The sequence below is a fragment of the Oncorhynchus masou genome, chromosome 27 (assembly GCF_036934945.1).
Source record: "Oncorhynchus masou masou isolate Uvic2021 chromosome 27, UVic_Omas_1.1, whole genome shotgun sequence".
In the NCBI taxonomy this organism is placed as follows: domain Eukaryota; kingdom Metazoa; phylum Chordata; class Actinopteri; order Salmoniformes; family Salmonidae; genus Oncorhynchus; species Oncorhynchus masou.
The window spans coordinates 45130862-45144659 of NC_088238.1; the positions used below are offsets into that span (position 1 = coordinate 45130862).

Here is a 13798-nt window from a genome sequence, read left to right on the forward strand (position 1 = left end):
GGTGGTATGGTATGGGCAGGCATAAACAACGAACACAATTGCATTTTATCGATGGCAATTTGAGTGCATAGGTACCTGACAAGCTCCTGAGGCCCATTGTCGTGCCGTTCATACGCCGCCATCACCTTATGTTTCAGCATGATAATGCACATTCCTATGTCGCAAGGATCTGTACACAATTCCTGGAAGCTGAAAATGTCCCAGTTCCTCCATGGCCTGCATACTCACCAGACATGTCCCCCGTTGAGCATGTTTGGGATGCTCTGGATCGATGTGTGCTCCAGTTCCCTTCAATATCCAGCAACTTCACACAGCCATTGAAATGGGGCAAGATTCCACAGACCACAAATGAACATCCTAATCAACTCTGAAGATGTTGCACTGCATGAGGCAAATGGTGGTCACACCAGATACCGACTGGTGTTCTGATCCACGCCCCTACCTTTTTTTATTTTTAAGTTCTGTATTCCCAGTCATGTGAAATCCATAGATTAGGACTTACATTTATTTCAATTGACATTTCCTTAACTCAGAAATTGTTGCATGCTGCGCTTATTTTTGTTAAGTGTATATATAATGCCATAAGACTAACAAGATCCAGGGTGACATGCTGCCTCAGCCATAATGGACCAGATCTAAATGATCAGCGACTGCTTTTTTCCCCTTATTAACACAAAGCCCCTTTCTGTATGTAGACATTATCAATGTAAGCTGCTGTAAAACAGGGTTTCCTAGGGCCCCCCGGGAGCACATTTAGGTTTTTGCCCTAAAGCAACACAGCTGACTCAAAACCAACTCATCAAACTTGAATTATTTTCAATCAGCTGTGTAGTGCTCGGGCAAAAACCAACCCAGGACAGAGTTTAGCAAAATTCTGCTGGCTATCAATGTAAAGGTTGGCATTAGACTAACCTATTCAATTTACATGTCATCAGGTGAGTGATAACGGGGATTTCAGTTATCAGTCCCAAGGTTTGTGTGTCAAATGTTCTTGATTTAGCCAAAGGGACAAATGCTTATCAAACAATGAAGTCCTTTATTGCCATCAGAACATGTGTGAAGACCAGCCTACCTGACACTGAGGAGTTGACAGTACCTGAACAGTACTACTAGCATACACACACAGAAAGGTCAACATTCTCTCCACCCAGAAAGACATGGGGATAGTGAGCCACAAACAGCAGATAGTATTAAAGACAACGGAGCGAGGTACACATTTCACACTATAACAAGACAAAAGTGATCAATCTTTCTCAATCCTACATGCAGGCATACACACATGAACCAAATATAGAAATACTCAGTGCGCTGCTGACGCATTAACACGCAGACAGTTGAAACGAAAAAGGGGTCAATCAATCTGGGTGATTGTAATTCAGTAAACACAATCCCTAACTAGCCTCAATACTTGTGTGAACATCTATCATGCTCAATGTTACACTGAGTATTACAATAAGTATTTAATGAGGGTAAGAAACAATTACACTAAGAAAATGGGGTTTCTTTTATTCTTAGTCATCCTTGTAAAAAGGCAGCCATATTGTGGGTGAATTTGAGTGGTGGAAAGGTATTCCAAAGCCACAACAGTTCTTAAGTGTCTACGGTATGGATTCTAAAACACATTCAAGGTGGACATTAGCAGCAGTTCTAGTAGCGGATAAAATGGTGAAACTGAAACCTGAACCCTCTGCCTCGTGCAAAGCTACTGCTGAATGATCATGCAGTTGGTTTGTTGATCGTTGTAGAAAAATAGTGCAAACTCAGAAGAAATCAACCAGTTCATCTCAAAAGACAGTTGATTTCATTTCCATTTTATTTCATATTTTCTATGTGGAAAGAACAAAACGCAGTTGAGAGAGGTAACCAAGACAGTAACATGAGCCACCAAGGGTTTCTGAGTCACACGCCCCCCCCCGCCTGTCGACCGCCACCTTTAGGAACCGGACAACCATCTCGCTTATAGTTCCATCTCAAAACACTGTAATTTCTCCTTTGACCACAATGCACAGTCGACCACACTGACTGAAGCCCTCTGCCCGTGACTGAATTGCAACAGTGTCGTGGTGCGGTCGTGCATCTGTGTAAGCCCGTGTGTGTATGGCTCTACTCATCCCTTTTGAAGCTGTGAGCATCACAGTCAGTCGAGTCTGCCTGTCTCCTCCACCAGCCACGACCACACGGACCATTCTAGAAGGGTGAAACAACGTGGCTCGCCTTCAACCCGTCTACCTCCCTTCCCTCGTGGTCGTCGTGGCATGTGCGTTCAGACCGCGATTCTGCAGGTCACCCAGGCATTAGTAAGTGTGGCTGGAAGCTAGAGCGCCGTGCTACCCTACCTCTCTATTCCACACCGCTAGTGGGCCATGAGAAAAAGAGGCACTAAAATTCTCATTTGTTTAAAGTCTAAATCGATCCATATATCATCAAGTCCTTAACCTCTCATTGTTTGTCGGTCAGTCGGTCTGTCAGGATGTATAGGGACAGCCCTGGACACTAGTGTAGAGCATGGGAGACAGGAAGTGATGCAACACTTCCTCCTACCCCGCCCGGCCAAAAGAGCGGCCTCGCCTGCCTTTGTGACCTCACCACCGACCCAGGGCTATGTTCCAAGAATTCTGTGTTCTCCCCCCCCCCCGATTTTAATCCTGTGGTTGCCAGCTCTCTCAACTGTGCACACGTACGTACAAACACAATCTCTCACACACACACACACACACACAGCCCAAACGCTGTCCAGTCCACTCTCACTGAGGACAAGCGCCTTGAATATTTTTGTTTGGCACCAGACTTTCTGGCCAGTCACTCGTTCCCTTGTTTTCTGTCCTACCACAGTTAACACCTCTACACTCTTAACTCCCATTCCCTCACTACTGGTCTGTTCTCTGAGCAAAAATAAAAGAAAAACCTCTTTCCTGTGACACAAAACTCAACAATGAACTTTTTCAAATTCAAGGCACAATGTCTATCAATAATCACATCGGTCTGTCCGTCATCACCAACCGACATTTAGGCCAGGGTACGTAGCACTCCTGACACTTGTTCTTCACCGCTTGGACTCATCCGCCTATCCCTCCCTTTCTCCAGCTGGCATCTATTCTCCTCTCAACTTTTAGAGACGCTTCTGTTTGAATGGGAGAGCGACCACAAGTCCAAACCAGTAATAACATAAAAAAAAAAATTGTCTCGTCCTGTTTTCTGAGATTCAGTTCTCTTTTAAATCAAGTCATATCCACCAGCCCTTTTGGCAACCTAGTTGTTTTTTAAAATAAGCACTAAGTACTGATAGATAGGATAACATACACCGTTACGTGTGTTTAAGTAAGATGCGACTGTCGTTTTTTTGTACTTTTTCTCTCCCCCCTCTCACTCAAAGTATGAATCCGGTATTTTGTTGTTTTTCACTCATCTGTTTTAAGGTTTAAGTAAATGCAAGCAGGGACAGAGTTTGCCATGAAGTCTTGCTCTAGACCTGGGTTTTTAGGGGGTGGGACCTAGTCCTCTACGAGACGCCGTTGACCAGGGTCTCGCTGGGCGTGGCCATGCCGTTACTAGGGGAACGCTTGGAGGGCACCATGCGCTCGTCCTTCTTGGCGCTGCTCCCGTTCTCCTGGGGGAACAGCAGAGGAGGGGAAACTGTCAGTTTAACAAGTTGCTATAAGCTGGTATTTTCTACGGTGTGTGTGTGTGTGTGTGTACTTTAGGCTCGGAAGCAGCAAGTGTCTCCTGGGGAAGGCTCTGTCGGCTCTGCGACTCGGCGCGGGATATGTAGTCTGCCACGGTCACTACAGACAAGAACCCAGAGAACAGTGATTTAAACAGGATATACTGTTTAATGACAAATCCAGCACAACACAGTGAGGAATGAGACTAAGGAAGGATACGGTAGACGAGATCAGACTACCATTTTCCTCTAAGGTCTAGACTGACAACAGGGAGGGAGGTTTGGGACGTCTGACACACTGCTCACCCTCGGCTGGCTGTCTTTCACGGCTGGGGGATCCTCCCTCGGGGTGGTTGCCGCGGTTACGACGGCGGCGGCTCCTGTTGCGGCGCTGGGGTCGGCCCTCCTCATCTGATAAAGGAGAGAAAAAAAAAGAGGAAGTATGAGAGACGTAACTTTAACACAACTTCAAACTAGTCACACAGCATAACTAACACTGGTACTCGACAAAATGACCCCCTCTCCAGACTTCCTACCCAGTCCGTTCTCGTTGGGTCCGACCTGGCTGTCTGACTCTGTGGCGGCGGCGTCCATCACGCTTGGCTCCTGGTCGTTACGGCGACGGCGGGAGCGTCTCCTGCGGTCTACTCCTCCCACTCCCTCGCTGGTGTCCGTGTCGCCCTGCTCACTCTCACCCTCCAGCAGGGAGAACGGGTTGCTGTCTGGGTCCCTCAGCACTGGCCAGGAGAGAGGAGAGAAAGAGAGGCCTAGCATATCAAACTGTACCACCTTCCAGTCGTATTGAAGGAAAACTTGGCCATTAGGTTTGAGCCGAAACATCCCAGTATCACCAAGGACCAATTTGATTCATTAGAGCACACCGGAACAAAACATTGTTACAGAACACTCAAAAGAGCATTTCTCATTGGACAAGGTCACAAAGTTTCCTTCTATATTTAGTGCACAATGAATACAACCCTGTACCCCATTTGGACTATTAATAAGCCTGCTGTATTGCACCTGAGCTGATAGAGTTGGTAGTCCTTGAGGCGGGTCCTCCGCGACCCCGTCCGGTGTTGGATCCACGGCCCCTGCCACCCCGACGGGAACCCCTCTCATCTCCTCCCACGCCTCGGGGCCGCTGGTCGCGCTCGTTGAGGTCCTCTGACTCAGAAGCGTTGGACTGCTCAGAGTTAGTACCTGGAAAACAGAGTAAGGGGCAGCTAGAGACTAAAACTTCAACTGACAATAGTATAATTTACTATAGTAAGTTAGCAGCTGTTTTGTTCTGACAGAGAGATGTAGTGAAATGAACAAATGGCGAGAGGGGGATGAAGGCAGGAATGAAGGAATGTGGAGCGTTTTGTACAATACTGTAGTTTTTAGTCCCAAGTGTGTGTGGTGTACCAGTTGTCTCAGCAGAAAACCCATGAGAGAGAATACCAAATAAATAGTCAGACCAGTTGGTGTTCACTGCAGCAAAGCACGTTACCAAATCGTCATGTCGACTGACGGAGTGTAGCCTGCAAACACCAAGTTCACACAGAACCAAACTATCCACTTGTAGTCAAAATAATAATTTTCCGTTTTAGATGGAAGCATGTGAGGGTTGTTGGGTTGATTGTAAATGACTGTTTTATATATTTACATTTTCTTAACATGAATAGATAGGCCTCTCCTGACTGATATGAAGTAGGTTGATATGGATGAAGGAGCATAGAGAAATCACAGGTGATGGAGAACTACATCTTTGTGGAAGGGAGGGGGCGAGAGTTCAGGGTACAAGCAGAAACTGTTAAAAAGGTATGTACACAGCTGTACACCGTCGCTGAGTAAACAGCCACTCAAAGTTTAGCCTTGTGTATGATAAATATGTGTTTGTATATTGAGATATTGGTCTTATCAGATGATAGAATGCAGTTAGCAGTAAGGGATCTTGGGAGTTGTAATCTCGTCCTCACCATATCCAGAGTACTGGCTGTTGGAGGGCCTGCGTCCTCGTCCGCGGCCTCCGTAGGTGCGGGAGGTGTGGAGGTTGGTGGAGTTGCTGCTCTCGTCTGTGAGGTAGCCCTTCTCCCTGTCCCCGGGGCCGGTGCCCCCGACCCGACTAGGGGGGGCACGGTACCCCACCCCAATCTGACGGAGCTGCTCGTCAATCTGCAGCCGCTCCAGACGCAGCTGCTCCACTTCCTGTTAGAGACGGACATGTTAGGACATATATCATTAGGTATATTCCTATAGGGCAGAGAGACAGCGATACATGTTTGGACATAGTGCCTATAAAAAGTCTACACCCCCTTAAACTTTCCACACTTTGTCATGAAGTGGGAATTAAATAGATTTAATCGTTATATCAGTCGCTAGGCTTCCATCCAATTTGGCAGATTTTCGTGCGAATATTCTCAAATCTGCGTAATGACAGTGCACACAAATAACTTTTGCCATTCAATTCCCATGTACCGAAAGAAAAAGAAAAGTTAAACGGGTTTCCATCACCTTTTCAACACTGCCGGTTGCATTGCCAATGTGCCAACTCTGGTCTTGGCAAATGAACTCTAGCCAATAGCTTGCAGAAGCAGTGCGGGTAGGCTAACTACATTGAGATTATGGAGAAGAGCGATATTATTTGCATTTGTCAAACAGCAGCCAAGCATCGATCATCATGTCACCAGAATAAGACCGTCGATATTTGTTGGAAAGGAGGATCAAGCTCATCAGGAATACAGTGTAGATGTTGTTAATGTTGTAAATGACTATTGTAGCTGGAAACAGCAGATTTAATGGAATATCTACATTAGGCCCATTATCAGCAACCATCACTCCTGTGTTCCAATGGCACGTTGTGTTAGCTAATCCAAGTTTATCATTTTAAAAGGCTAATTGATAAATGGGCCTCGGTACGCCTATGTAGATATTCCATAAGAAAATCTGCCGTTTCCAGCTACAGTAGTCATTTACAACATTAATGTCTACACTGTATTTCGGATCAACTTGATCCATAAAAAAAAAAAGTGTTTCTTTTAAAAACAAGTACATTTCTAAGTGACCCCAAACTTTTGAACGGTGTGAGTTATATATATACATACATCTTTCCTTTTACATATTTAGAAAATTACATACATACATACATACATCATAAGAATTTACTGTGTGTGATTTGTATATATACATACAAATCACACACAGTAAAATTCTTATGAGCCCATAAACAACAATGCAGAAATTAAGAAATTTTCTAAATATTCTAAAAGGAAAAAGAGTAACAATTACGAGGATATATACAAGGGATACAGGTAGTCAATATGCAGGGAGACAGGTTAGTCAAGGTAATTAAGGTAATATGTAGGTAGGGGTAAAGTGGCTATGCATAGATAATAAAAGAGGGTAGCAGCAGTGTGTGTGAAGAAATGAGAATGTATGAGTGTGTGGCGTCAATGTGTGTGTGTGTGTTGGAGTGTCAGTGCATTTTGTGCGAGTGTGCGATTAGAGTTCAGGGAGTGTTCATCGAGCCTGTGCAAGAGTCAGTGCAAAAAACAAGGGGCTCAAGGCAAATATTCCAGGTTGCCTTTTGATTAACTGTTCAGTAGTCTTATGGCTTGGGGTGTATAAGCTGTTCAGGAGCCTTTTTGTCCCAGACGTGGCGGTCTGGTACCGCTTGCCGTGTGGAAACAGAGCAGTTTGACTTCAGTGGCTGGAGCCTGACTATTTTTAGGGCCTTCCTCTGACACCGCCTGGTATAGAGGTCCTGAATGGCAGGAAACTCTGCCCAAGGGCAGTGTGGAGTGTAGTAGAGATGGCATCATCTGTAGATCTGTTGGGGTGGTATGCAAATTGGAATAGGTCCAGGATTTCTGGGATGCTGGTGTTGATGTGAGCCATGACCAGCCTTTCAAAGCATTTCACCGCTACAGATGTGAGTGCTTCAGGGTGGTAGTCATTTAGGCAGGTTACCTTAGTGTTCTTGGGCACAGGGACAATGGTAGTCTGCTTGAAACAAGTAGGCATTACAGATGGTAAGGGAGAGGTGGAAAATGTCAGTTGGTCAGCGCATGCTCTGAGGAAGCATCCTGGTAATCAGTCTGGCCCTACAGCTTTGTGAATGTTAACCTGTTTATAAAAAGGTCTTAAAGTGGCTGCTCCACTAAAAAAAGCTTTGCGATTATGCTGCGGTACTTAGAGGTCATTTGTGGTTTAGTACGGTACCCTGCATCACAACTTCATTGCTCCTGACCAGCTCAAGCGGGAGTTAGAGCACTGATTATGCTTTTGGGTCCCAAGGTGCAACTGTGTCTCTCTAGTACTGTAGCCTACTCCTGACAGTTCACTTTGTACAGCGCCTTAGTGGCGCGGCAGTCTAAGACACCGAATTGCAGTGCAAGCTGTGTTGCTACAGAAGCTGGTTCAATACCTGTTCTGGCCTCGACTGGGAGACCCATGAGATGACTACATGGTTTTTGGTTTCTCGCCCTCAAAAGAAAACACAATTCTAAATAAAAGCTGACTTTATTAACAAATTAGTAACAATGTCAAGAAATACCCTTCCCCCCCAAGTTATTTGAAAAGTTATATTTTTTTAAACAGTGATTATTATTATTATTAATTTTGAATTATATAAAAGCCCCTTGGATATTCTCACAGATCTATTATTAGCCCTGTTATTAGCAGGACAATATATATATAAAATATTGGTAATGGCACCCAAATGGCAAAAAATGGGATTACTTGGCAGATCTCCAGCCTTATCCACTGAAATAGCCGTGGGCGCGCGCGAGGTTCAAGGCATGAGGGCAGGGGATGGGCCGCAGAGCCACGCACAGAAGACAAACCTAGCCCATGAGGAAGGGGTGGGGGTAGACCCCCACTCCACCCCACTGGGTAGCACAGAGCAACACTTCCAGGGGCATTGCACTAATAATGGTGCTGACTAGGGAAACGTTCCTGCTGTTCTTAGTGCCAGTTTGCACGTTCAAACTAAAACAATGTAACTAATAATGGCGTGAAAAATGCCCCTTAGATATTTATTCAGAGGGCAGATATGGTTAAATATTAAAAGCATTAGACCTCTCACTAAAGGCATGAGACAAGTTATTTAAAAATAAAATGACATGAAATGCACACATTTGTAAATCCCAAACTGAAAGTAATTGGAAAGGTAGATACAAAATGATGTTGACATTGTGGTTTCAATAAAGAAAGCAAACAAAATGTAAACAAGATGCTGTGTTTTATTTACATTAGCGAGGGACAGCTGGTGGCATTTTGTAAACAGGTTTTCAAACACTTGTAGCCAGATTAGCAGGACACAACTCTTTATAGCCCGGCTACTGTAGGTGTGAAAGTCACCTTTCCAGTACTCTTCACCCCAGCCCAAACTGCACCCATAACAGTTACCATTCAAAAACTAGCTGTTTACCCCCAAAAAAGGACATTGTGACCAAAGAGAACAGACATCGTTTTCATCAAGCCAGCTTCTTTCTATGGTGCTACCCATTCCAGGGTTAGGATTTTCAAGAGGACTTGAAAATTTGCCGGAACTGAGATGATCACCAGAACTAAAAAAAAGGTACTTTGGTTTAAAAGCATTTTCTATACAAAAAAACCCAAACATGTATATTGCCTATCAATGTGGAGGCATACTGTGTATTAAAATCAATTAAATAAAGGTAAAAAAAAAAAAAAATGTGAATGTGTTTTTGCAGAGAATACAACCATGCCGCCAACCATCCATGGAGATCAGTGGACAAAGGGCTGGACAACAGGCCGCACCGAGACAAAACACAAGGTTGCCAAGAAAGCGGTGAGTTTTGCTAGATTCTTAAAATGTGTACGCAGCATTAGTGTTGGAGTCAATTAATTCTTAATTGATCTACCATTTCTATCATAGGCCGCTGTAAATTGATGGGGGCTCAGGGGTGGTACCGTTCTGCTCATCTGATGAAGGTGCACATGGATCAGATTCAAACTTTGAAGATGAGATCAAGTCATTGAAGGCAGACCAGCAGAAAGAGAAACATAATCTGAGGGAAGAGATACGGGCGACAGCTGATGCATTGGTCCAGAGCGAGGCAGCAATGGTGGAGAATGACGCGTTGAAGAGGGCGAGGAACGAGAACGTTACAATCCATGCCAGGCACACCTGTGAGCTCTGGGACTCCACCTCCGACAGGCAGAGTCAACATACCTGGCGGGTTCATCAGGTCATCCTGACATATCCATTCCTCTTCTGACAACAGAACTTGACCAACTGCTCACTGGGCAGAGCAAGGGCCATCCGGACCATTATGCTGTTCTGCTATGTTTACTTGTCAGACTGCACAGTAGCCTGATAAGATGTAAGCCACCAGCATTTGTTTAAATACTTTATTATCCAAATATAAAAGCATATACTGTACAATACTGTATTTCTTCATCAGCATCTTTATAATAAAATGATAAAAATACTAATTCAAAATGCAGATGTTTATTAGTTATGAATCCATAAAATTACTATGGGAATAAATATCACAGAACAACAGAAATATTGGAACAAAGTTGTCTAATGAAGGTAAACTAATTACAGTTTACTGGAAAATACTATTTCAAACACTCACACGCTCACGTTGTACAGCGCCATTATGGCTATTAGCAGGTAGCTGGACAATAGACTTGCCTAGGAGGGTAAGGAGTGAATTCTATCGTCAAATGTATTTCTTAGTGAGGTTGGCTGTACTACAACTAGGCGTGATTGGATTAAACTGAAATTGCAACCACCAGAAAAGATAAAACAAAAAAACGTATTATGCATCACATGTGACCGTGATTGGGAGTCCCATAATGCAGTGCACAACTTGCCCAGCGTTTCTCTCCCTCTAAAAACAGAAATAAATGTTTTGGCCTTTACTCAGATTACAATCACTCACTTTCACCCCCCCCCCCCAAACAAAATAACCTCCAAAGTATTGTTATATATTATCAAGTTGATGGCACAGTCCTATAGCCCAGCACCTACATAAAGCTGAGTGACTCACTCATTCATGGCTTTGGATCAAAATAAGTACCAACATTCTTTCTGATAGTCTTTAATAAATAAATGTTTTGGTTATCCTGACCTGGACACCATGTACAGTATTATAATAGCCCATTATGGGTTATAAGCAGGACAATATACCTTTACCAACACCTCTGTATTTTGTTACTTTGTGGATGGGGCCTCACGAGTGGCGCAGCGCAAAATGCGTTGCTACAGATGCAGGTTCGATACCCGTGCCGGACACCACCGGGAGACCCATGAGGAGGCTTTTGGTTTTAATTTAGAATCCTCTATATGTAATTATTGGCGGCGAGTCACGCCATATTTTCCAATATACTGTAGGCCTACCGTGGGTGACATGAGTCCCACTAGTGTTGAGTAATGTGCTGTTAAAAGTGGTGTACGTCTTATTTATTTAAAGAGCATATTGAAGTTCGAAGCAATAGGATTTGAAGCAATAGCCTTCAACTATTTTAGCACAGTTTCACACTGCGCTGGGGCAAGCATGGGCACTGGTCTTGATAAATCAATGAGCGATTTTTATTTTCACTGAATCTCAGTTTGGGTATTGGTTAGACAAAAATTATGGTGTAGAAATATTATGCTCTTAGTGTAACCTTTAATTAAATAGCCCAGTACTGTAGCCTAGTCCCTACGCTGCAACTTTTAAAGAACGAACCACTGTACATCGGCGACAGTGTGATCACACAGTCATCCTGGACAGCTGGTGCTCTGATGAAAGGTTCAGTGTTGCTTGCCTTGAAGAAAGCATAGAAAGAATTATGCCCGTCTGGTAGGCTCACATCACTGGACAGCTCGCAGCTGGGTTTCCCTTCGTAATCTGTAGACATTTGCAAGCTCTTCACATACAATGAACGTCTCAGCCGGTGTAGCAGGATTCAATATTAGTCCCATAGACGCTTTGCCTGTGATGGTTCATCTGAGACGTTTTACATTTTTTTGTAATTTAGCAGATGCTTTAATCCAGAGCGATTTAGTGTGCATACATTTTTGTACCGTCAAGTATTGGTCCCCCATAGGAATCAAACCCACAACCCTGGTGTTGCAAATGCAATGTTCTACCAACTGAGCCACATGCGAGACATGCATATGTATGCAACAACGCATGATTGTTGTCTGTGAAACACAGCAAAGGCCTACACTTTTTGGCCTAAATGCAAAGTCTTATGTTTGGGGCAAATCCAACATGTCACTGAGTAAATACCTCCTTATTTTCTAGCACAGTGGTGGCTGCATCATTGTATGGGTATGCCTGATATCAGCAAAGAAAGGATAGTTTCTCAGGAAGAAAATAAGCAGGATGAAGCTTCAAACAGGCAAGATTCTAGAGGAAAACCTGCTTCAGTTTGCTTTACACCAGACACTGGGAGAGGAATTCACCTTTCAGCAGGACAATAACCTACAACAAAGCCAAATCTACACGGCAATTGCTTTCAAAACAATGAACGTTCCTGAGTGGTTGAGTTACAGTTTTGACCTAAATCACACTGAAAATCTATTTCAAGACATGAAAATGGCTTTTTAGCCACATGATCCAACAACTTTACAGAGCTCGAAGAATTTCACCCAAAAATTAAAAATGGGCAAATATTGCACAATACAGGTGTGCAAAGCTCAGACTAACTCAAGAAAACTCACGTCAAATCGCTGCCAACTGTGTTAACACATGCATTGCCTCAGGGGTGAATATTTAACTACTAAAGGTATACTAGTATTATTTTTCATTAATCTTTTAACACATTTGGAATTGTATTCCACTTGCCATTACAGAGTATTGTGAAGATTGTTGACAAAATTACAATGAAATCCATTTCAATTCCACTTTGTAATAATAAAATGTGAATAAATCCAGGGGGTGGGGGTGTAGTCTTTCTATAGGCATTGTGTGTAAGATTCCTATAGGGCAGAGGCCAAGGTACATGTTAAGTTAAAAAGCATATGTGTAGCTAGAAATGGAGTCAGAAGTTTACATACACTGAGGTTTTATTTATTTAACTAGGCAAGTCAGTTAAGAACAAATTCTTATTTTCAATGACGGCCTAGGAACAGTGGGTTAACTGCCTGTTCAGGGGCAGAATGACAGATTTGTACCTTGTCAGCTCGGGGATTTGAACTTGCAACCTTCTGGTTAATAGCCCAACGCTCTAACCACTAGGCTACCCTGCCGCCCGGTTGGAATCATTAAAACTTTTTTTCAACCACTCCACAAATTTCTTCTTAACAAACTATAGTTTTGGCAAGTCGGTCAGGACATCTACTTTGTGCATGACAAGTTATTTTTCCAACAATTGTTTACAGACAAATCATTTCTTTCAAACTTAGTGCCTCTTTTGCTTGACATCATTGGAGAATCTAAAGAAATCAGCCAAGACCTCAGATTTTTTTTGGGAGACCTCCACAAGTCTAGTTCATCCTTGGGAGCAATTTCCAAACGGCTGAACGTACCACGTGCATCTGTACAAACAATAGCACGCAAGTATAAACACCATGGGACCACGCAGCCGTCATACCGCTCAGGAAGGAGACGAGTTCTGTCTCATAGAGATGAATGTACTTTGGTGCGAAAAGTGCAAATCAATCCCAGAACAGCAAAGGACCTTGTGAAGATGCTGGGGGAAAACAGGTACATAAGTATCTATATCCACAGTAAAACGAGTCCTACATCGACAACCTGAGAGGCCGCTCAGCAAGGAAGAAGCCACGCTCCAAAACTGCCATAAAAAAGCCAGACTACAGTTTGCAACTGCACAAGGGGACAAAGATTGTACTTTTTGGAGAAATGTCCTCTGGTCTGATGAAACAAAAACAGAACAGTTTGGACATAATGACCATAGTTATGTTTGGTGAAAATAGGGGGAGGCTTGCAAGCCGAAGAACACCATCCCAACTAGAGGTTGACCGAATCATCAGAATGGCAAATTAACTGGGGCCGATTTCAAGTTTTCATAACAATCGGAAATCGGTATTTTTGGACAACGATTTTGCCGATTTTTATTTATATATATAAAAAAATATATATATACAGTGCCTTGCGAAAGTATTCGGCCCCCTTGAACTTTGCGACCTTTTGTCACATTTCAGGCTTCAAACAAGGATATAAAACTGTA

At 43.5% G+C, this 13798-nt stretch overlaps 1 protein-coding gene across 4 annotated transcripts in view; it reads right to left on the reverse strand.

Moving 5' to 3' along the window:
* Nucleotides 1–1022: 1022 nt before the first annotated feature.
* The window catches only part of fxr2 (FMR1 autosomal homolog 2), a 28088-nt gene continuing 15312 nt past the window's right edge, over nucleotides 1023–13798 (reverse strand). For all 4 annotated transcript variants that reach the window (XM_064940431.1, XM_064940429.1, XM_064940430.1 and 1 more), the window contains exons 12-17: nucleotides 5623–5851; nucleotides 4682–4861; nucleotides 4198–4398; nucleotides 3968–4072; nucleotides 3697–3782; nucleotides 1023–3607 (exon numbers count right to left, since the gene is read on the reverse strand). In XM_064940431.1, coding sequence (XP_064796503.1) covers nucleotides 3500–3607; nucleotides 3697–3782; nucleotides 3968–4072; nucleotides 4198–4398; nucleotides 4682–4861; nucleotides 5623–5851 — 909 coding nt within the window. In that variant the 3' untranslated portion in view covers nucleotides 1023–3499. The remainder of the gene's footprint in view (nucleotides 3608–3696; nucleotides 3783–3967; nucleotides 4073–4197; nucleotides 4399–4681; nucleotides 4862–5622; nucleotides 5852–13798) is intronic.